General features: G+C 41.1%; 1 protein-coding gene across 1 annotated transcript in view; it reads left to right on the top strand.

Annotated features, from left to right (window-relative positions):
- Positions 1 to 25805, top strand: part of LOC147663275 (zona pellucida-like domain-containing protein 1) — a gene marked incomplete at its 5' end in the record, with an annotated part of 327843 nt that overhangs the window by 140168 nt on the left and 161870 nt on the right. The window contains one exon of the mRNA XM_086950566.1: positions 17993 to 18079. Within this exon, the coding sequence (XP_086806692.1) occupies positions 17993 to 18079 (87 nt within the window). The remainder of the gene's footprint in view (positions 1 to 17992; positions 18080 to 25805) is intronic.

The raw sequence follows: 25805 nt of genomic DNA, 5'->3' as shown, positions 1-25805 counted from the left end.
CGATACACCCGAACCACTTAAGTCCTCTGGACATAAGATTTCATCCGGTTGCGCGCGCTCACAACCTTCCCTCAATCACACTACAGGCATTCAACTCCGCTTGACATCACAACACAGGAACGACATAAAACACCGCAATCTTACAACGCATGACCCTTATACTCACTCTCGACCGACTCTGCTGCTTTTCTCTCGACGCACCATCAGCACCGTCTTCGGCTGAAATTCTTCTTCTGGTCGACGATGACTAGGGACCTTGGGGTAAACTAACCTGGCCTAGGTCGTCTTCCTCAAGAAGATAACCATCCTCTGCTACCAACTGCGGGGAATGAGATTTTGATATCAATTTATGATTATGATCAATTTAATAACTTATCCCATTCGTCAATTTCGGATCGAGTTTTATCTGTCATTGAGGAAAGGACCACCCCCGCATAGGTTAGACAAACCCCATTAACTGACGCCACTCTGAAGAACCACTTACAACTGATAAAGTTTAAGAGTTTTATATGAAGTAATTTTGAATGCAATACAATCCTTACAGAATAAATCTCAAAGTATACAAAATACAAAATCAATCTCTAGATCCACAATCAAAGCTTCAGTGTGAAGTGGTTCCTTCTGCGTCATCTGCAGTAAGATAAAATAATCAAGTTAAAACTGTCCCTACTCTATGCTAGGTGACATCCCTACTTCGCAAGTTTCTTCCCTAAAAAGGTGTCAGCAGTTTGACTTCCAAAGAAGTTCAAACTCTCTTAGCCTCTAAAGGAATCTTAAGTTTCAGAAGCAGTACCCTATCTGCCTACCCATCCGCTCTCTAAGGGTCCTCGGCCTACTGCTCCCTTGCGCTCTGATCTCTCAGCGCATCTGCTCAAGGCATCTACCCTTGCCTTCGCTCTGAGCAATTTGCCCTTCTCTGATTGCCCTCTCCTGATCGCCAATTGCTCATTGCTACCTCCTCCCCGGGGTGCTGTCCCTAAAATACACAATCACAGTGTGGGTGAAACGCCCCTTGACGCCCACCACGGACTTCCCCCGATGATGTCAACTTCTTGCTTCTTCCATTGGTCCACTCCTTGCGTCGTTCGTTAAGTTGACCTTTCTCCTTAGATGTCATCTTCATCATCTCATTGGCGACTTTTACTGACTCCTTCGGATCAAATGTCATATGAACTTAGACAAGTTTTTAACTTATACCTGCAACTCTTTAACCTTCTAGATCCTGTGAATGGTCTTGTCAAAACACAGTCCACATTCAAAAGTGTCTCTCCTCACGTTCGAGCAATAAGCTCCGTCCGGCATTGTCACCTTAAATCTAACAAGTGCTAGACTTCTTGGCTCTCACGTCCACATCAAGCTATTTACGACTTTTACAAGCCCTCTAAATTACATACATTTGACTATGCTCCTTCGAACTCTTGGTCAGTCAGGTTACAATCACAAATGACCTAAACTCCTCTAGCATTCCTGAAACCCCTCTACACAGTATAACCTTTGGCATACATTTATATATTCGTATTTTAGCAAAAAGTCTTAGTTATACTTGAATACATTTTACATAGAATATATATTACATAGAATACGACTGCGTAGAGTATAGCTTATGCATTCTCCTTGGTTACATCGTTATGTAAGTTCTCTCATACATTTATCCACGTTACATTTCTCTACGTCTTTCCATATAAAGTTACCCACGTACACGAATTCTACTGTGCATGTTCTACATTTCGTAAGCATTTCTATATTTACCCATTATGTATATGGGCCTTCTAAATCTAATGCATGTTTAACACGTGAATATATTTACATTTTCTATACCATGTTATCACGTTAGTTGGCCTTTATGCTATAATCGTCCACTTTACATTACGATATGCGTTTCATTCCTACGTTTATAACATATACGTCTAGATATGGCTACTATATATTTTATATTCAAATTGCGCTCTCTCAGGAGGATTGGTGGTATTAGCTTTCCATTCGCTCACCAGAGTCCCAGGAGCAGTGTTAAGCCATCTAAGTGCTCCTGTCTAATCTGGGTCTCTGGGACCAGCGTTCAGCTTTTACCAAATTGACCATAGGACTTGATTCTCATGAATCAGGTTTCATTCCTTGCATAGCGGGGACGATTCTTGTCTCTGTGGTAAATGGCGTTTGCTTGACTCTGAATACTGGAGAGGCAACCAACCTAACACTATTATATCTTTCAGTGACTTTGGATATGGTCTCTCTTACCACCCTGACAGATCACTTCTCTTACAATGGGGAGAAAGAACAAGCTCAGATATGGCGTACATAATTTTTGAAAGGACAAAGTCAAGTGGTTTCCTTGCCCCCCCAGCGCCCCAACAATAAGATCCTCTGTTGTGGATTACATCAGAGCTCTGTGCTATGCATCACCCTGTTTAGCTTTTGTGTTTCATCTTGGATGGACATGATCCATTCTTTCAGCTTCAATTTCTATGGGTTTGCAGATGGAGTGCATATGTAGATGTGACTAAATGAAGCTCTAACCTTCGTCCAAGGTCAGTCCAAGGAATGCATGCATCCCTCTTATAAGTCTAATTACTCGGGCATTTATTTGGGCAAAACCGAGGACCTCTTCTTTAGCAACCTTTTTTTATTTAGTCCTCTACGTTAAGGCTAGAAGTTCTTGATCCTTCCAGCACCCAAAGTTCAGCATGTAATCTTGCCATTATGCTTGACACAAAGCTTTAATTGAAAGATCAATGTAAGAAGCTGCTTCATCATGTGTTTTTAAAATTCAGGTAATCAGGAAAATAATGCCTCTTTCTTCCAACCTACGCTCACAAATCCACAGTCCAGGCATAGGTTATCTCTCTCCTGGACTACTGCAACATGAGCCATATCATTCTGACTATGTACTATATAGCCAGATTGAAGTAATTCCAGAACAGGGTTTCGCACCTGATTATTGAGCTTAACCAGCGTACATGCATTATGTGCCATCCAAGTTTTTGCACTGACTTCTGATTAGAAAAGTGATGCATCTTTAAGACCCTTAAAGAAATTGAAATGAATCCCATATATATGAGGGCCCACTTCATTCACTGTATGCCGATTAGAGACCTTCATTAGGCTCGACCCATCTTGTGCTTGTTCGAAGTTTTGAAGGGCTTGTCTGGAGTGTGGAGGGGGGTCGAGCTCTGCCACCATGGCTTGGAATGCCCTATCTAATAGCCTATGTACTATCAACTGTCACTCACACTTCCACAAACAACTAAGAAAACAAATTTGCTCCGAGACGCAATCATTTAACTTCTTTCATTGTCCCCAACACACATTTGTGGGGTAAGCATGGTTTACCAATTTTCCATTGATTTATTTTAATTCAAATCAGTTGAATGTATTGCAATTCACATCAACTCATTCAGTAAACTTGAAAGTCTGCCATGATAGATCAGTGGTACCTGGTGATCTTTTAAGGTGGTGGAGTGCCTCATTGTACCTGACCTGAATAGCAGAGATCGAGCGAAGCAAGCAATCCCGCCTTCCTCAACGAACGTAATGAACTTTTCATCCTGGAACCTTATGAAAATTAGTCAAGTAGTGCATTTTGCAGCACAATTTCTAACTAGCAGGGAAGCAACTGATAGGATTGGGTTTTATACAACCATACATGGAATATGCTTTGAGGACTCCGCTCAGCAGCAGCAGAGAAGAAACCATTATACAGTCCACCAGGCAGCAGAAAAGGAGTAAACCATAGGAAAGGGTATTATACAACCTTCTGAGGTATATGCTTTCAGAGGCTCCAGTGGCAGAAGAGCAGCAGAGGAAAAACCCTAATTTTGGACTAGCAGCTGGAGAGGGAGTTGTTACACTTGCATCACCTGAGAGGGCTCTATAGCAGTGTAGAGTAAGTCCACACTGTTGACCTTAGGACAAGGAGACCATAGGACAAGGCTTAAGTGGGACATGGCAGTGTCTCAGTCACTCTTAGACACATCAGCACCTTGAACTGCAGATAGGAATCCTATACTTTTTACCTGAAGCTAGGCTTGCTCTACCGTGTCTGCCTGTCATGTTTGTTTCCCCAGCAGCAGTGCCGTTAGCAGTCTGGCACTACACCACACCTGCAGCAGCAGCCTTCAGTGAGGATGGATTGGCATGATTTACATAGCCTTGGTCTTAAGGATTAGGCACTAGTGAGATCGATCGGCAACCAACAGCACAAATTAAGATCAATCGTGTAACCTTTCACAAACAGTGAGGGACCTATTTACAAACTGGCCCTGGCCCTGGCCCTGGTGGGACTCGCTGTCCCAGGTCCCACCTGTGTTTTGGCCTGCCTGCTTGCCACAGCTTCTGACGGTGGAGGCACCAGGTCATTGTGCTACAAAGCGCTGCCTCTGCCCCCTCAGCGCTGACTCCGCCATCGTTGATGCTGGCCCTGGTGGGACTCGCTGTCCCAGGGCTCACCTATGTTTCTGCCTGACTGCTTGCCACTTTCTGAACTGGGGTGGTGTGGAGTGCAAAAAACGATGGATTTGGGCCCAGATCTCTGTACTGGGGTGAATGTATGACATTGTTCAGCATTCTGTCCATCAACTGTGTTTTTTGCATTTGACTGCTTGCCACAGCTGCTGATGGGTGGAGGCGCCAAGTCATTGCACTACAAAGCACTGCCTCTAACCCCGCAGCACAGAACACACACAGGACCCACCCGGGCGTGTGTCCGGGCGAAAACCAGGCCAAGGGCGGTCCCGTCTGCCCTCGTCCGTGGCCGAACATGGCTGGGCTGGGCCACCTCTCTTTAAATTCATCTTTGGGCTCGGAGTAAAGGGTAAGTGGCTTCTTCAATACCTTAAATACTGTAAGGGGTGATTTTCCCATAAATAACTAAACCCCATGATCATGGGAACACAGAAATTGGAGCCAAACCCAAAAGGAAAGGGAAAATGAAACTCTGATACAAATACACTGATAACTTATTACTTAACTAACGCGATGGACCTAATTTATAATGAAATAGCCAATGCTGAGGAACGCATTGGTGTTACTAAAACAGCCTTGAACACTGCTTTAGAAGAAGCTAGACTTGAAGCAGTGATTTCAGAAAACGGAACCAACAATTCATTATACCCAGGAGGAACTGCGCCTATCCTATATATCGTAAATGAAGCACCCTTTGTATTGACAACTTCATTAGAGATCTGTACTGTCAGGGAGCACTCAAATGATTTGCCCCCCTGCAAAAAAAAGTAAGGAACTCAATGAAGCCATGCCAACTAGGTCCAACAAACAAAATATCTGGCCTAATCAAACATATTAAGACTCCAAACGCGGTACTACAGAGTCATCCATCGCAAAATGTGAGCTACAAACTCCCCCTTATTCCCCCTGAACCTGACCAAGAAAAGGATAATACAAACACATGCTTAAGAAAAATAGTCCCCGCCCACATGCTTATAACCAACAATACCACTAATAACAGTAAAAGCATCACAGATAATAGAACCTCCAGTTTTTCAAGAAATCCTCAAGATACCCTGCACTTACCACCCAAGCCAACACCATAAACTATTATTTTGAAAGACACACCAAAGTTGGTAGAGGGGGGCACTGAAACATGGATGGAGCTAAAAATCGTTTGTCATTAGTTTACTAATAATAGCAATTGCAGTGCAAATTTTCTTTCAAAAGGAAATGTTATGAACAGTGAACTGGGTTGGTCCTTCAAGGAAAATCGAACAAGGGGACTGTGTTGTTGTAAACTTTCACTTATCAGATCTGGCCAGACAACTTCTTAGAGACAGCCAAATGATGAGGGAGACACGTCAGATGGCATCATAGCAGTACCTCTTGGATTTTTCTATAACCCTGAAGGAGAACAATTTCCATGCAATAGTTACAGTCATTTACCTAAAGGTAGGCATACGCCTTTGTCAATACCAAACAGATTCTTCCCATTAAGAAGATGTAGTGATCTCAATTGACTACCTAAGTACTCAACGCAAGACCTGAATACAACTGGCAAACCCCAAAAATCACAAATATGTAATGCCGGGTCAGTACTAAAAGAGCCACAACCATATATAGGATTGGTGTTTACAGCCTGGAGTATTGCTGGGATTAGAAATAAACTAGAGGATGAAGCATGGATAGATACAATCAAAAGTTGTCAATGAATCCTTTTACGAGCGACATGGGACACTACAGCCTTCTATATCGAGGGATACTTTTCAGTAATCACACCAGCAATTCCTTCTCATACCGGCAGGTCAAAAGGAGGCCTAGCTACTCTGATTGCAGTCACATCTTCATTAAATTTGAGAAAGCCTTTTACTAACTCGCAATTTTTTTCATTATTATGGCTAGAGTTTAATAAAGACCAGAGTATAGTGTTAATCAACTTTTATAATAGCATCTTTGATAATACTAAAAATCAAGTTATGTCAACCCTCAAAAAGGAACTAGATAACTTTATAAAATGTATTTAAAATTATTACATGTGTATATGGGCTGGTGATTTCAATTGTAGAAAATGTGATGTTTTAGCTGGAGAAAATTGCAGATTTAAAGATGAACATAGTGAAGCTTGTCCTCTTAATTCCTATGGAGAGTCAATCAATAGAGTAAATCACAAGTATAACCTGGAGCTTCTAGAACAACTGTTCATAGAGGGGAACACTGAGGTAACAACCTATGAAAATCATAACCATTCCTCAATTATTGATCATATTTTGATCTCAGAAAACGGTCTGGGTCTGATTAAAAAACGTGAGGTTATTGAAAGTATATTTAGTGACCATCATCTGCTTTTCCTTACCATGGGTTTGCCGTTCATACAGCAGAAAAGGGCTCATCTAGTAACAGACATTGAAACCCAAAGAGAAAATGGTATAAGTATTTAATGGTCCGGCATTAATCCATCCTCTTTCCTTGAAAAACTAGTGCATTATAATAATAACCATGACGTGAAAATTTGCACAGAGGGAAAACACCCTGATTCACAAATTATCTTGCCCTTTTGTAATATAACATCTGCAATTGCAAGAGATCTGAAAATTAAAAGTAAGAAGAATACTGAGCCATGCACTAGATGGTTTGATCATTCATGCTCTCAAGCTAATCAAAACCTCAAACAAGCCTTGAAAGAAAGACCTAGAAACACTAACTTGATAAAAGATTCAAGAAAGTCCTACAAACAGGTCTTAAATAATAGAAAAGCATTAATCCAGGAACAAGCATGAGGAAATGTAATATAGGCAGCAGATACACAGGACATAACATTATTCTGGAAGACAATTAACCAACCCTTTTTTAAAGATCAGATCTCAGCAAAGACTGATACCCTGATACAACCCTCTGACTGGATAAGCCAATTGGCCAGATTTTTAATCCAAGCGAGGACAGTTTAACAACTCCTGAAAATAGTATCTTAAAAACAGCTTGCACTGACCTGGCACCAATATCAATGCAAGAGATCACAGTTGCTTTAGATAGATGTGCCAATGGGGAGGCACCAGGTCCCGATGGGGTAACCATAGATTCCTTTAAGTTAGACATTAATGTTTGGGCCTCAGTCTTACTAAGAGTCTTTAATGCCTCAGCAGGGGGATTTATGTCCCTAACCAGGGCACAAAGTACCATTGTACCAATATTGCCTTTAGACTGCTCTCGTGATGCTCTACAAATTACTTGGTCCGATCACCTAGCTGTCCCTTTTACTCTAGACATGACTGATATAACAGTTAGACCGGCGACAGAAAAATTGGGGCCATCTCGGAATTGGGGGAAGATTAGCATTCCAGAACTAAATAATTTACTGATAAAAACTCTCCCGTCTATTGATGCTTCGGTTACTGTTCTTAATAGTGTTACAGAACTCTGGCTGACCAATGCTGTAGAACGGGCATTGCCAATGACGTCAAAGCCCACAGTCATACATCATCCTCCAGCCCCATGGTACTCGGAACAACTTAAGAGTCTTCGCTCACAATGTAAGATCTTGGAGCGTAAATGGAGAAAAGGCTACTCTCCCTCCCGTAAAATCACATATAAGGAAGCCTTAAAAAAGTACCATAACAGCTGCAAAACTGCTAAAGCGAACTACACTACTAAAACAGTGACTGATGCTCAAAACTGCCCCAAGGTGTTATTCTCTGTTGTGAAGAAACTGACCGGTGCAAACTCCATTCCCCCTCCCCCGGCTCTTGATGTCGTCCAATGTCAGTCTTTAGCAGACTATTTTATAAAGAAAGTGGATCTCATCTATGATCACTTTTCGCCATTCTCAGTGACCACTCTCACCCCTCCTAATACGGCCAAGGAATTGGTGAATACTACCACTGATGCCATCATTACTACGTGGCAGCCTCTAGATGCCACTTCTTTTGTGTCCTGTCTAAACAGTGTGCGATCCGGTTCCCCACGGGATTTGCTCCCAGCCAAAATCTTAAAACAATTGGATCCCCTTACCCACCCCATTTTTATTAAACTTCTAAACACCTCTTTGAGCGAGGCCCAGGTCCCCCAACCTTGGAAACACGCCATGGTGGTACCTCTACTAAAAAAATCTGGTGCCGATTCTGCAAATCCTGCTAACTTTCGCCCGATATCCTTGCTGCCAATCTTTTCTAAGATACTGGAGAGACACATTAATTTTCAACTTTCCAAACTGGTCGAAAGCACCGCCTTTCTCCATCCCTCTCAGTCAGGTTTCCGACCAAGACACTCTACTGAGACAGCACTTCTGGGGGTAACGGAGAGTCTGAGGCACGGTGTCGACCAAGGTAACACCATGGCGCTCATCCTGTTGGATTTGAGCGCAGCGTTCGACACCGTGTCACACTCCATTCTTATTGACTCTCTGAAATCTCTGGGAGTGGGTGGCCAAGCTTTGGCCTGGCTGGTGTCTTTCCTAAATGACCGTAGTTTTCAAGTGTTCTCTCCTAAAGCAGCCTCCACCATCTGTCCATCTGCTCGCGGTGTCCCTCAAGGCTCAATTCTTAGTCCTGTATTGTTTAATATTTACGTTAAGCCCTTGGCATCCATTGTTGAACAGGCTGGGCTTACCCTGTTTTCTTACGCGGATGACACCCAGATTGTCTTCTCCCTATCAGGAAGAGACGTAAACAACATCTCCGCACTTAAGTCAGGCCTCTCTCTTGTGGCCGACTGGATGCGGAGAAACTGTCTCAAACTGAATGGGGAGAAGACCGAGGTAGTCATCCTGGGCCGGAATAAACACCTCTGGGGTCCTGGCCACTGGCCCATTGAATTGGGTATGGCGCCAACACCTTCCACCGCTGTTCGCAACCTGGGGGTCATCATAGATGACAGATTATCTATGAGACAACAGGCCACTAAGGTGGCGGCCATCTGTTTTTCAACACTGCGGTGGCTCCATAAGATCCTGTGGATGCTTCCACTCTCTTCCCGCAGAACCGTAGTCCAGGCGCTCGTAACATCTCGCCTGGACTATGGTAACATTCTTTATCTGGGCGCAGACAAAGCCACTCTACAGGTACTACAAGTAGTGCAGAACGCAGCTGCGCGCCTGCTAAAAAACATCCCTAGACGCTCCTCAGCCAAGGCCGCCTTACGTGACCTTCATTGGCTGAGTATCCCTGAACGTATCAAATTCAAGGCACTTTGTTATATGTTCAAGGTTAAGCAAGGCAGTGCCCCAGCCTACCTCCAAAGGCTGGTCACACCCTATAAACCTCCACGGCCGCTAAGGTCATCAGACATGGGAAATTTCACCATGCCAAGATGGAAGCTGACAAAAATGGGAGGTCGCTCCTTCGCTACCTTAGGACCCAAATATTGGAATTATCTCCCACTGACTCTAAAATTAGAGACTAATCTATTTCGCTTCCGCAAGGCTGTAAAAACATTGCTTTTTTCTCAACGTGCCGAATAGTATGCTGTTGGCTCAGTTAGGTGAAGCTGCTTCCTTCTTCTCCAGTCTATCCCTAGCGCCGGGAAACCCACTGTGGGTAGCTGTGCGCGATACAAGCTTAAATAAATAAATAAAAATAAATAAAATAAATAAATAAAAAAATATTCAAGAAGGAAGACAGGGGAGACGTAAAATGTAATCACCCCCATATCTCTTCTTGATTAAACTTCAACATTAATGGGCAGGGTACTTTTGGAAAGACTGTAAAGCTGGGCATATGAAAATTCTTAGCTCACAGAATCAAAATTTGGGTTTAAAAGAGAGATTGGGACAATGGAGCAATGTGTCAATTTACACGTAATTATTAGTAAATATCCACTCTGTAAAAAAGGCCAACTGCACCTAGGCTTCATTGACCTAACTAGGGCATTTGACCTGGTTAATCATAGGACATTATTGCAGACATTGGCTAAAATGGATGTCCCCAAGGAAATCATTTACGTATCCCAATTGTATAATTATTTATCTGTCACAGTTCGATATGGGCCTAACAGCAAGTGCACTCCCCGCTTCAAGGTAACACGCGTGATTAGACAAGGCTGTATCCTTGCCCCTTTATTGTGTTGCCCTTTACATTCATGATGTAGACCAATTTCTACGAAAACTGAAACTCAATGCCCCTAAAGTAGGCAAACACATAACACCTGTTTTACTATACGCGGACAACACAGTCTTAATATCTAGAACTGCAAACAGGCTACAAGGCCTGATTGTGAACTTTGCTGAATACATGGAAGAAAAGGACCTAAAACTCAATCTCAAAAAGACATTTACAATGTTATGTGGGTCGGGGAAGCTTAAAACCAGAACACACCATGTAAAAGGGATATCAATAGCTGGAACTCGCACTTTCCAGTATCTTGGCATGTTATGTTTATCTAATGGCAACTGGGGTCACATGTGGAATTAAGTAAATTAAAATTGCTATGTTCAACAGAGGCCATTTTCAGATTTTCCTCTAAGATAGGGAATAAACCAGCAAGAGAGATATTGACCTTTGATTAGAGTAAAAGTATTTCGGGCTTGTTATGGCACTGCTCTATGGGGAACGGCTAACTGTGTTGCAGTTCAAACTCAGGAAAACATATTTCGATGGAGAATATTGAAAGTCTCTAATTCTACTCCCTCTTATATAGTACATAAGGAGCTTGCAGTTCCCTATATTGATGAATACATCAGTATAGCCCCTCTAATTGCCTGGCACAGGATATGGTGTACAATCTGAACCAGATTCACCAAGGATATCACAACTGATTGCCTGGGTCTTGAACACAGCATCAAAATCCTGTGGCTGGCTTATATCAATAAACTCCTAAAAGAGGTTAATAAGGACTTTGATATTCATGACCCTGCAGAAACCTATATTATAGTAAAAAGGAACTGAAAATGGGGCTTGTTGGGGCTAGGGAACTCAGGAGGGAAACTAGGGAGAACAAAAAATCGACAATTAAGGAATACAACGAGGGACAACAAGAGAAAGTTGTACAACAATATCTGTTCTGGGTACCAAACCTGTGTCATAGATTCAATCTTACAAGTCTTAGATTGGGTACTCACCACTTTTTAGTTTTCTATTTATTACAAGCTTTTGAGAACCGGAGGAGATTAGGCATCTACCTGGAACATACCACTTAAATGAATGGTTAAGGAATTATGGGCCAACCATGCAAGGTTGGGTGGGCAAGGCAAAGAGCCTTGAATTTGACTTGTTGCCTAACAGGCAAACAATGCAAATGTTTGATGGCCTGAGGCACTGATTGAAATTTGGGAGTCCCTGTGATCATTCTGGCAGCAGCATTTTGCAAACTCTGCAGCTTGTTTAGATGTTGTTGCTGCATATTGAGATATAAGGCATTGCAGTAATCAATCTTAGAAAGAATAAGTGCAGTTGTATACATTTTTTGGCCAAGACTGCAATGTAGGGGAGAATATTTTTTATCCTTTAAATTTAACTTTATTTCGATCACAAAGATCTTAAAAAGTACACAGCACAAGACGAGTTCAGAACAGAATATATAAAAAACCATCTTTTTTTAGAACACATAAATGCCATAAAATAGTTAAAAAAGGTAGAAATAGTAAAAAAAATAGTGTGGAGACCCTCATACAGGTCGATATTTCTATACTTTCTTCTTGTTTCTTGTTGCTGTACTTGGTCAGAAGCGCTTTGAGACCTGTCGGTGAGTTGGTGCGATACAAAACCCAGATACAAATACAAATACAAATACAATCCATTTAGAGTGCTTAATCCTAAGTGCATTCCTAAATTTGGTTACGCCAAACACTATTACCCTGCTTGTATCTGTATACAAGATTCTCAACACCTCTAGGTAATGGCCAGGACCCACCAATCTGCATAATAGATCTATCCACTTTTTCCTCAAGGTTATGTAGTTTGGACAAAAGAATAGTAGATGACCAATGGATTCTGAGCTGACTTTTCATGAAGGACGAGATCATTGCTAAAAACATTACAACGCTACCTAATACAAAACAGTTTAGTAAGTAACGTCTTGTAACGAAATTGTAAAAAAAGTTTGCATGCCAGGGTGGAACTATTTCATCAATTGTGTCCTCATAACGTGTAACAAATTTAAAATTAAGGACTTACTGGGTCAAACTACCCACTGATTAGGCCAACTCCTTCTCAGCTACTGTTTCCCAGAACATCACTTTAACCCTTGCACTCGGGATAAGAGCCAGGTTTTCTAGATTTAATCAGAACGCCTCTATCCCAAGCCTCAGCAATAAATCCCTCAATGTACCAAACCATGGAATTGAGGTTACCTGGGAGAGCTTCAAAACACCAGACGGTAGGGGATAAGCTCTGCAACAGACCACAAACAATACCAAAACATAAATAATATGTAGTCTAATTTGTAAACCAGCTGTCTATGGGCAAAATCCAAATAGAGAGGGGTCAGCGGTGTTCTGGGAGGGAAATCTAAAAGAGATCTAAAAAAACTAATCTCTACACTGATCAAACAATTTGTGTTACCGGTACCCCAAAAGTTCTGCTCCATAGAGGGCTACCCCTAGACCCTTGATATTATACATGTCCTTGGCTGGGGCCACTTGCCTAGACAGTGTGTTTCTATGGATTTTACTAATGTAAGCGGTCTTCTGTATTAACAACAGTTTCGATTTCTTAATGTGGGGAGCCCAGTGTATGTTGGGGGACAGGCAGATACCAAGATAATCGAAAATATCTACTTGCTCCAAATGACTACTTCCGACAAGCAAACATCTTTTGGATTGTTTCGCAGTTCCTCTTGCGAAAATGATATATTTTGCTTTGGTCTCATTTAAAACCAGGCCTGCTCTTAGCAGAACAGAGTAAAGTAAATCAGTAGTTGTTGGAGACATTGCGGGGATTTGGAAATAAGTAGGGTGTCATCGGCGAAAAGGAGAGCAGGAACTCTTCTTGCGCCGATTTTGGGGGCATCACAAACCATCTAGATCTAAAAATTCAACCACCCTATTGTGGGGGCTAACACACATCCCTGTCTCACTCCACGTTGAATTGGGATTGCTCCGTTAATTAATTGTTCTCCCCCCACCTAACTTGAGCTGTGTTTTATAAGGGTAATCAAATTAAAATATCTTCAAGATTACCCGGTATGCCCATCTCTTTTAAAACTCTCCATAAACTGGCTCGGGGACTAGATCAAACGCAGACTGTAAATCAACAAAAGCCACAAAAAGCTTCCCGATCTTAAGGGCAACTTCCTTCCAATAAATACAAAGAAGGCGAACAACCTGATCCAGGGTACTAGTTTTTGCGCCAAATCCCGCTTGGAAATCACTCAAGATCCAGGACTCTAGGATCCAATCCTGGATCCTAGCCAGAATCTGTTTACAGAAAAGCTTCTGCAGGGACTCAATGAGGCTTATGGGCCTATAACTAGCCGGTTTAGCTCTGTCACCCTTCTTATAGATGGGGATTATTTCAGCTATTTTCCACAAATGGGGGATGGTAGCACCGGATGTGATGGTATTGGAGAGCAAATTAATATAGGAGCCCCAAGGGATTATGTCCTCTCTATACAAGTCATTTGGAATTCTATCGGGCCAGAGGCACTGGCTGGAACACGCGAACGGATCGCTGCTTGGGTTTCTTCAATAGAAAAAAACAGAGCTTCACCCACATCCTAAGAACATAAAAAGTGAAGAAAGTCATCGCATTGACCTGAGGTACAAAAGTGAGTCTGTTATCCATGATAACACCAAGAGCTCTGGCTTTACATACTGGAGTTGGAAGATAGCCAAGTTCTGTATGCCAGCAAAGTGATGCCCACATGGAGGGTGTATTTCCAAACATGATGACCTCTGTTTTGGTTGAGTTTAACCTCAGACAGTTCAGATTCATCCAGTTTCCGATTGCTGACATCTGGTTGCAGAAATTTGAGACGTATCAGAGGTTTGAGAAGGACAGGTCCTCCACGATTTGGGTGTCATCTGCAAAGGATGTAAGATCAAGTCCAAAAGATCTGATAAGGGACCCAATGGTTTAACATAAATGCTAAAGAGAGTTGGACTAAGAGCAGAACCCTGTGGAACACCGCATGGCAGGATGAATTATTTGGACACAAAAGGGTCCAAAGACACCTCCTGTGTTCTATCTGATAAAAAGGATTCCAACAGATTGAGGGTTAGCCCCACGATCGATTAAGGAGGTAGGGATTTAAAAAAAACTTTGAAACGAATGATAAACTAGATTAAATATTTAAAGTGTTTAAAAATATAATTATCTGTTATTTAATATTAACACAATTCTACATTTAAGACATCATTATTAGGTTGTATTAAAAGCTTTTTTAAATGTAAAAAAGGCATTATTTTTTATTAAAACATGATTGCATTACTTGTCATCAATTCTATATATTTAGGTTGCAATTTATTTATAGTGCAAGCTTTAAAAATATAAATTAAATTTAATGTAATATAATACAAATATTATTAGTTGACATTTAAATTAAGGTCCTCATTTACAAGGTTTTGGCGCAGGACAGCGCCACAAGGAATCTTGCTGCGAAACCCTGCATCAAAAGGAAAGGGCAGGAATGTGCTGTATCTATGAGATATGGTGTATTCCTGTCCTTTTCCCCTGCGCTGACGCACAATGGACTGCCATGCGCCATCACAGGCACCCTTGCACCAAGGGTGCCTGCTTTGCGGAGATGATTGTTTTGTGTAGATGAATGAATCACAATGAGAGCTGTGTGGTTGGTCAATGCTGCCCAAGTGCCGCCGTGGAGTAAATTCCTTTCCATTGAATATTCTCTGCACAAGTTTGGAAGAATGTCTATACTTTCAAAGAATTTGACCATTACCTACTGCTGATGACGAGTTATCGCATCTTCGGTAGACAATACCAGCCATCAGCTATTATTGTTTGAAATGTATCCACAGAAAAAGTAACCCAAGAGTTATTTTTGTGTTGTGTTGCACTCCAGTAACAAGAGCCTTATTCCACTAACAATACTCAATATTTTCATCTTTCCCCCCGGCTAATTGACTACACTTGCTGATTAAAATAAAGTTTAAGGGGCAAAATATGATGTTGGTCAGAGTTGCCGCTGACCAACATCATCATGGAATCGGGACCGACCGACCTTCGATTGGCGGTCCCGACAGCCTAATTACGATGCGACCACACATGGTGTAGTCACATACTCCTATTTCCCTATGGGAGCATGTGCTATTGCTGTAAACCGGCCATAGAACAAGCTCCCATAGGGAAATGGGAGGTTGTGTTCATCCCTAGACCACGTGGCAGACGCTTCAGGGTACAATGATGGGACACTGTGATAGTGCCCCCAACCATGGCACAGTTGCTACTGCATTTGCAGTTTTCAAAATTCATTTTCATCCGTTTAAATCATATTAATCCACGTTTCAACATCTTTAGTCGTTTATAATCATTCTTAATCCACGTGCAAGTTTAAAGCCAATTTCCTGGGTTTCTCATATTTATGATGGGCCATCCGAGCCTCTTCATTCAAAAATACGTACAAGTGCACATTTCATCCAAAGCAGTTTATTTAAAAACACCCAATGCATTGTTAGGATGCATTATGGTAATTGCAGTGCGGTAGGAAGCTTTAATTAAGTGAGGTTCCGGCAGGTTATGATGACGTCGTGTAAATGGGAAGGCTTACTGCAGAGGAGGGGTAGAAATTGCGCTATAAAGACAATGTAGTTACGATAGCAGTAGGATATTCTCTGTCAGATCAGGAAGGAGGATGGATGTTTAGTAGCAGGTACGTGATGGGGGTTTACAGAATGAAAGCGTTTGAGCCGTTTTGTTTAATACGCCATGATACAAAATGACTGTTAAAGGAAGCTGTGTTCAAAAGGGAAGATTTAAGAGTTACAAAGCACGACAGGGAAGCGAAGAGTGAGTGAGAAGCATGTTTCAGTTACGTGGGGGAAAGCAGGTAGAGGGAAACCATCTTTGTTTGAGGGTCTGAGGGAATCACTATGTGGGGAATGGGTTTAAAAAGGAAAGGGTGAGTCTTCATGAGGCAATAACATATGAGGTTACAGGTGACGAGCACTAGGAAAGTTTAAGAATCATACCAGTATTTAAAGTACAAATGCATCTCTAACCCAAAGAGACAACTTCATTAGATTTCAGGTTTGAGTTGAGCGCGGTATTGGATTACATAATTGTTGTTTTAAAATGAGTCTCAATTGATAATCATGTACATATAATGGCGCACAGCATATTAATACTTGTTTACATTGATTTTACAGTTACCCCTGACGAAGGGCCCCTGGAGGCCCGAAATGCATTGGGTGTTTTTATATAAACTGCTTTGGATGAAATGTGCACTTGTACGTATTTTTGAATGAAGAGGCTCGGATGGCCCATCATAAATATGAGAAACCCAGGAAATTGGCTTTAAACTTGCACGTGGATTAAGAATGATTATAAACGACTAAAGATGTTGAAATGGGATTAATATGATTTAAACGGATGAAAATGAATTTTGAAAACTGCAAATGCAGTAGCAACTGTGCCATGGTTGGGGGCACTATCACAGTGTCCCATCATTGTGCTTATCGTATTACGTGCCATGGGAGCTGGGCGCGTTACCAGTGAGCACGCTTTCTTAAAGCGACCAATTAACGGAGGAACTGGAATTATTAAGGTTTGCAACCCATTCATATAAATTGAAGACGCTTCAGGGTGCCTGCCACACAATGCAAGGAAGAATAGGGGGGAACCCTTGGCCCCAACCGGAGGCCGCAAAGAGAAGGGGGCCTTGCTGTACGGGCCCCCATACTCACATTCCGACAGGCTTTCCATGTTGAAAAGCCTAACTGAAAATCCTTGGGGAATGAAGCATCGTAATCCCAACGGTGGAAACGCCATCCATTGGGATCACAGGTTGGTCTCCGACTGGCTGACGGGCTCCTTGAGCCCATCGGAGTCCAGTTTCAATTCTGAATGCCTAAAATGTAATTAGGTGGTCAGAATTAAAACTCTGACAATCTCGGTCAGAATTGAAATGGACAATCTCGATCGGCAAGCCTCTGACTTCAGGTCGAAGGCTTTCTGACCTAGATCATAATAAGCCCCCAAGTCTTACACTTTAGATCTAAATTCACATTGGATGGTTAAACAAATGTTATTTCTCCTGGGACAGTAAAGATGTACTTTTCCTAAAGCAGTGACTAGTAAATTTGTATTATTTTTAAAATGGCTTTGTTTAGAGTTTTCCATTTCTTTTGCTATTTGAAATGCCATTTGCTGTTTTCCAATCCCATCCGGTGTGCACGGCTTAGCCTTAAAATGTATGTGGTACCAAACAGTGAACCAGCAGGTATATTAGCTAGACCTGGATCACCTCTACACATAATCAGATATGACTATTAATTAAATATAGCATTGTAAGTGTACATATTTTCATGGTAATTATCGCAAAGCGTGGGAAATAATGTACATTTTGTTTTGCCCTAATTAAATGCTTTCTAATGTTTTTGAAATCCAACATTAATTGTATGTATAATGTGTAATCAGAATTTCTCACAACAGGTTTAATTCGTTCCTAGTTTCAACGTTCTGCTAGATCAGTGCTTTGCAACACCAACTATGATCGTCACATCTGTAGAAGAAGACAGACACAACTTTTTTACAGGGTACCGCAATATTTTATTACTTTTTTAATGCTGAGAATTTGTGTAAATGAGCAAATCAGTGTTGAGTAGAGTTGAATGATACATTGTACAATGTGAGTGAGGATAAAAGTTTGGAATGGTGTCAAACAATGGTTTCCATCTGGAGAAAAAAAGTGTGTTTGAAAACACATATTCTTACATCATTTACTCAGTTATAATTATACACTGAGAGAAAATTCATTGTGTAAAGTTTGCTATTAGAATACTCTTTCCATTACAATAGAGTGATACATTTTCCAGCTGTAATTCTCTGATTTGTTGTAACTTCAAACTTCTCAAAACTACTCCAAATCTTGCAGTGAACCTATGGTGTAGATTTCTGACTTTTACAAGCTGGACTTTGAAAATCCTCCTTGGGTCTTCTTTCGACTTTCTAAAATACTTTACACTGGAGAGTAAACTCTCTAATGTATGTTTCAGGAAATATGATACATTAAAGAATCACTTAGGAGTGAGTAGTGGCATGGGACAGAAGGAAGACCCAACTATGTAACACAAGAGCAAATGTAAGAGGGTGTTACAAACAATCCCAGATAACACCAGGGAACACATGTGTTACCTGATACCAGAGATATATTTTCTAGTAAATAGTTAGGTGCAGGTGCTTTCAGTCAGGTATGGTGAGGTGTTTGTCAGATTTCTCCAGGATTTTTTACATGCCACAGACAAAAATGCACACACACACTTTCTCCATCTCTGTTTTGAAATTCTTGAAAAATGTTGGTAATTTGCAAAATATTGTGTTTTCTCTTACTCAGTACCCCTATCAATCCACATTTGTCTCCCTTTCTACTGCCCCTCTAGCCCCTCTCATGTGCCCTGGTTGTTGTATAATGTATTTTATCATTATATGCCAGCGTGATTATTGGAAAATCTGAAGCTCACTCCCCCCCCCAATCTTACTGACCAAGCCACACCCCTGAAAGAAGGAAATGATGAGCATCAAATTACCTCTGGTACAGGAGCTCTGACTGGGACGATATTTAGCTGGAGCTATATGTAAGAAGTACTCAAAGTCATGTCCAGGAGCTTGCCGGTTTACTGGTCACCCTGGGTGCTATTGCCCTTTACCAAGGATCACATTACTAAACTTCATGGACATGGAAGGACTCTACACGTATACCTCACATGAATGGGATGAGGACTTTTTCTCCACAGCCAACCTCTTACAATGTAGTCAAGCACATAGATCTCATATGAGCACACAGGTACTACATGTTTGGAAAAAGCATATATGTATAACAGACACGTACTGCTTTAAGGACCTAGATGAGCCCGCAATTCACAGATCAATTCTTTACATAATTGGAGATTGACTTCTCATCAGGGCTGGAATGGTCATTTATTCCACTGGAATTTTCTTGATGGGCTGGAGCCATTGGCAGCCATTTTAGGAAGCCCATGGCCGAGCCTAGGGTCTCTGCCACATTTTCCAGCTTTCTATAGAAAATTGCAGCAGGCACATTGGGCTTCAAGATAGAGAGAAAGAGAAATGGTGGAGAGATTGATGGAGAGAGAGAGAGAGAGCGATCTGAATGGGAGAAGAGAGAGAGAGAGCGCACAAAAGAGAGAGAGAGAGAGAGAGAGAGAGAGAGAATGGTTTGCTTTACAGGGATACAGCTAGAAGCATACCACAAGGAGCATGTTTGAGCCTTTTTGCCAGAGCTGCTTTTGGGTCTCCAATCAGACCTAGCAGGATATTTACAAAAAAAATGTGGAGCGCGACACCAAATTTGGCAATGCCACGCTACAACATTTTTTAAATGCAGGGATGCGCCATATTCAAAAGAATATAGCGCACCCCTGTGTTTACCCTAGCGCTGGTACAAGAAAAGCTGCCTAGAGCCAGCGCTGGCACCCTGCTGCCATGTGGCAAGAGTGCCTGCACTGCAGAGGTGATTGTTTATGAACAAGAAGGGACAGCTTCCTGCACATATAGAGTAATTCATGGTGATTTGCTCTCTTTATATATGCTGGAGAATGCAGCGCACATATAAATGGCAGAAAACAAGGAGAAATGATTCCCCATTCTAAGAGCAGGTATTCCCTGGCATTCATTTTTAGTGCTGCCTCCGCCTTGTAAATCTGAGGCTACATCAAAAAGCAATTGGTGTTGCTGTGGAAGGCCCAATGCAGCACCCGTTGCTTGCCCCTTTGGAGAAAAGGACTGCAACGGAAAGGGGCATATTTACATGGTGGCGGTAAGCCACACTAAGTGGCTTAGCGCCACCTTGTAAATATGGGAAAGGCCTCCAGAGCATCAAAAAAAGTGACGCTCTGGTGGTGATAGGAGCTTGTACATATGCATCCTTGATTCTAATTGTGACTAATTACCATTATGGTAGCAGTGCTTATTTGATATCATGCCTCTGCTGCTGGGGAGCAGACCCTCAAACAGTTTCACAGCAGATGTGATGAATTTCACTGATAAAGAATCTCCAACTTGTCAGAAGTGTACATTTCCTGAGCATTGCCATCACAATAAAGACTACCCGCTGCAAACCATGGCATTTCACACACCAAAAGACTGAAGTACCAAAGTGCACACACACCATGGCAGTGTATAGCCAAGACTATGATACATAAGAACAAGTTCACACAAATAATTTGAAAGTACTTGAGGTGTCACATCTGAGGCAGGATACAATACAGACAAATACAGATTAAAAGTCCCCCAGATCAGAGCCCACTCTTTGTCAGTGACTAGGACTGTGCTGACCCCATCTGTTGTCACCTTATTTTGGTTGCAACAAATACTGCTTAGTTTGTTCTTTATTCTTTCTGAGCTTCTGCTGCATAATTGTTCTGATAATCTTGTGTTGAATTGGCATAATCTTTGTATTGTATTCTAGGGTAGTGTTTCTTTCCTAGGGTGATATGTTTCTGGTTGCTTTATATGTATATCTGGCATATAATAGACTCCAAGGTAAGCATAGCAGGTAGCTGACTCTCACCCACCATCCTTTCCAAGAGGAGTCTCAGAGTGCCCAGACGTCCATCTCATTTAACCACCTCCCTCACAGTTCCTCTGTTGCTGCAACACGTGGCAGTCTTAGCTATATAGTGGCAGACCTTCATATCAGGATGCTCATTCATTATACACGACCACCAAAATCATGCTGCAAGCATTGCTGATTGTATTTTATGATCCAGTGTAAACACATTCCCTTTTACTGTGTCCTTCCATGGGAGTGGGAGTTTGGGGGCAATATTCTCACACTGTAACATTTACACAGGCATAGTTGTATGACTATTTAGTAATTTATCATTTTCAGTTTTATACAGGTTGAACTTAGCCGAAGGACATTAGTGAGCTTTACATGAACACCGGATTATATTACATGTTTTTTAAACTTGTGCAGATTAAGTGATTTGCCCAGAATCACAGGATGTTGAGTCGAGGCTGGGAATCGAAACTGGTTCAACAGTTCTAAGGTCAGCAGCTATGGCTGTTAGGCCACATTATCTATATATCTATCTACTAATCTATCTATTAATCTATCTGTCTATCTATCTGTCTATCTATCTATCTATCTATCTATCTATCTATCTATCTATCTATCTATCTATCTATCTATCTATCTATCTATTTATCTATCTATCTATCTATCTATCTATCTATCTATCTATCTATCTATCTGAAACAGTGGGGGTCACCACTGCGAAGTTATAGGTAGATCAGACTTTCCATATCAAGAGCTTTTATTGTTTTGTCAATAATTTTGGGTTAATTGGACGAATCTTCACAAAACTTTCAAACACAAACTTTTCTCCACCTCAGAACCAACTGAAATTCACCAGTTATTGTTTACTAACCTAGCTAAAACGTGTGCCCCCACGTAGTTCTGCTGATAACCACACAGACTGCATCACTCATGACAAGCTGAATTACATCATTGATAACATTGTAGATGTCATCCACCTCAAAAACTACTGAAATTCACCAGTTATGGTTTACTGGGCTAACTAGAACTTGTTGTGCCCCTATCCTTCTCCGCTTATGACTTCACAGATTGCAACACTCATAACATCACTGATAACAACGAGCTGACATCATTGATGACAACACTAGGCAAGGTGGAGGCAAATGTTCTGGGTGGCTCAGTGAACTTTAAAGGTGAATTTCAGTGGGTTTTTTAAGTTTAATATTTTATACATTTTAAATTACATTTTTACCTAAATATAACATCCCTTTAAAGTTTAAACTTTGTTTTTTCTGTAAAGTTCTGCGATTTTTCAAATGTAAACTAAGATAGTATTACCATACCTACCTATGATGTCACTTTATCCTTTGAAATCTATCTATCTATCTATCTATCTATCTATCTATCTATCTATCTATCTATCTATCTATCTATCTATCTATCTATCTATCTATCTATCTATCTATCTATCTTTATGTCTGTGTGTGTATATATATGTATATATATATATATATATATATATATATATATATATATATATATATATATATATATATATATATATATATATATATATATTCCAACGAACTCGTCCCAAAGTCCACAGAGACTGCAACAATCCTTCACAGTTACGGACAGACGAAGAGAGGAACCCGGAAATGGTGCCAAACAAGTGTGATTTTATTTCAGCTCAATCTTGCTCAGCATGCCCGCCATTACGCGTTTCGACAGTATCCACTGTCTTGATCACATGATGTGATCGCAAAGTTACATGGGATTTTATCTAATTTGGTCATAGACACAAAAGGTGGACTAAATTATAACCACCACATTTAACACATAGCATTCTTTCAAAAGGGTACATGGAAACAACAAAGGGACTATCGTTATTTTTGTATAATCCATTTCCATCTTGAATATAACCCATAGTGGGTAAATAAAACGAAGTATATACATGTGCAAATACGCAAATAAATAACATGTACAAAAAAACTTCATAAATATATACATATAAATATATAAATATACAATTCATTTAAAACCATTGTTGAATTTCATGATTTACAAGAGGAATTTGTTTCACCAACCCTTTTTGAAAAAACGTTCAAAGAATATATCCCAAGTGGGAATTTCCAGTAAAGTGTCATGTGCTGTATGTAAACAAAGACCCTATGTAAACACACATATTGGAAAATATCCAATTCCCATATTGTAGCAAGGAGCAGCCATCATCGCCAAAATTGCAAATAAAGAATATATTAATAGTGATTGAGTGCAAATATCTCAGTTTCCTTAAAAAGGGAGGAGCCCCTCCCTGTTTCATGTTTATAAATCTGACAGATGTAAATCCACGGCAGCAACCAGAAAATTGCAAAACAATACTATTGACTGCAAATTTTACAATTTATATTTGGAACAGTTCATTCTAACAACCAAACAGTATGATTAGCTCAAGCTCTGGTATAGGTTCACCTTATTTCCTGATAAGAACTACAAACAAGTGTATAGGTCCTCACTGGCGTTAAGACCTCCAGGGGCACGACTGTTGAGTTCTAAGATGTACCTAGTTTCAAGTACCCTGAGCAGCCCATCCCTATTACCCCCTCTCTTCAGGGGTGGCACACAATCTATCACAAAATAGACAAGATGTCTGGGATCACTCCCGTGTACCGCCTGAAAATGGCGTGCCACAGGGTAGGCTTGTTCCTTATTGGTGATTGCCCTCAAGTGCTGCAGTATTCTCCTGTGAACCGGCAGCCGGGTACTCCCTACATACCTAAGTTCACAGGGGCACTGCAGCACATAAACGGCAAACTCCGTTTTGCAAGATAACTGTTTAGTTATCAGAACTGGATCTTCCTTGAAAGGGATGAAATAACGTGTTGTATTGCATCCGTTTTTACAGGCTTTGCAGCTGGAACATTTCAGGAACCCTTTCCTCAAATTCATAAAGGTCTTAGATATTGGGGGTTCCAGATGATTTTTCACTAGCCTGTCTGACATGGAGGTAGATTTCCTAAAGGAAAACTCTGGCCTTCTGCCAACTGAACCCCCAATGACGGGATCCCCCGTCACTAGGTTCCAGTTGCGGCTGAAAATCCGCCTGATTTCCCTATGTTGCTGGTTATAAGTAACCACCACTCTCGAGCTATCTTTGGGTACAATATCTGACTCCATATCGTTCTTAGATTTGGGCACTAGAATCTCTGCCCTGATCAGATTATTGGCTCGTTCCATGGCCCTTTTGACCGTTTTAGCTGAATATCCACGTGCCAAAAAGCGTATATATATATCGAAAACAGTCCCGTCCGCTATTAACGCGGACTTATCAGGCGCTGACCTCTCTCCCCAAGTGTCCAATCAAGATTTTAGTAAATACCCATCACACCAAAATCGTGTCAGCAGTGGTAGATTTTATTTTGCAATCGTGAAGCAAGTGCTCTCCTCGACGCGTTTCACTCCGCAAGTATATATATATGAACACTTCATCCAACTCCCACAGAAAACTCCATATTAGAAGGCACGGACACAAGGCTGCATGGATAAGGCATCAATCTATTCATTTAGGACACCCTCAACCCATGAGGTAAAAGAAGAGACGCGTTTCGCCTGCACAGCAGGCTTTGTCAATCTACTTGGCGCCATTATGCACACATGTTTTATACTCCCTCCCACTTGAATAAATAATAAACATGAAAGACATACTGTCAAGTAAGTTCACACAATGCATGGCAAAAAGAATAAACTGCTCATAACACACTTAAACACTCAACAAAGTACAAGCTCACAATATTGGTAAAACGCCTGCTGAATATTATATAATATTCACAGTGCATATCTTTAACTGCTACTAAGAATTACCATTTTACTGGCAGACATAACGGACATTTGTGCGTTAAAACATTCAAGTGGAAATATTTAAACAGAAATGTAAATGCGGCACCACTGCAATTTCTCTCGTAACGCCTGAGCTTGTAAAGTAAAAGAAAATAACAAAAATTTAAATCAAACTGCTTAAAGTCATTTGCTAGTTTCCAAGAGTCAGTCTCAAACCCACACTGAAAGTCGCCCTTGATCACAGCATCGCCACATGGCCCCCTTTGACCTCCATGTTATACGCTGGATAAACGGAAGAAAACATTGTGAAATGCTACTATTTCTATAGCAGATCTTCGACGGCATAAATACAGGACACTGGTATTACGCACTCCAGGGTTGCATTGTGCACCAATTACGACCTGCCAAATGTCAGCATAAATGCCATGTCATCAATCACAGGAGTAAAACAGCTCGGGACTACCAGTCCCAGAATGCCATACGATAGTTCAGAAAGGGATCCAAAGGAGTATCTTTATGTATGTATATATATATATATATATATATATATATATATATATATATATATATATATATATATATATATATATATATATATATATATATATATATATATATATACTGGAACACCTCCTTCCGTGAAAAGAGAGAAGCCACTGCAGGGGATCAGGTCGGAGACAACTTTATTAGAACACCCTCAGCAAATGCATTTCGGCAAGTTTTGCCTTCTTCAGTGCCAGGTGAGTGATTACCAGGAGGCAAGTCCCTTCTCCCTTTCATAAGTCCTCCTCACCGCTGATTAGTTGCACCCTAGCACCGTAGTCTCAAGTGAGTGGGTGTGTTCTTGTTAGGTAGGCCCACTGTGTTGCAGCAGACCACAAGTCCCAGCATGCCCCTGGATGGCACTGGGCTAAGCTGGAAACAGG

This window comes from Lissotriton vulgaris, unplaced genomic scaffold (assembly GCF_964263255.1).
Source record: "Lissotriton vulgaris unplaced genomic scaffold, aLisVul1.2 SCAFFOLD_2307, whole genome shotgun sequence".
NCBI lineage: Eukaryota > Metazoa > Chordata > Amphibia > Caudata > Salamandridae > Lissotriton > Lissotriton vulgaris.
The sequence above is the reverse complement of the archived record's forward strand: the minus strand, read 5'-3'. Positions and strand labels throughout refer to the sequence as shown.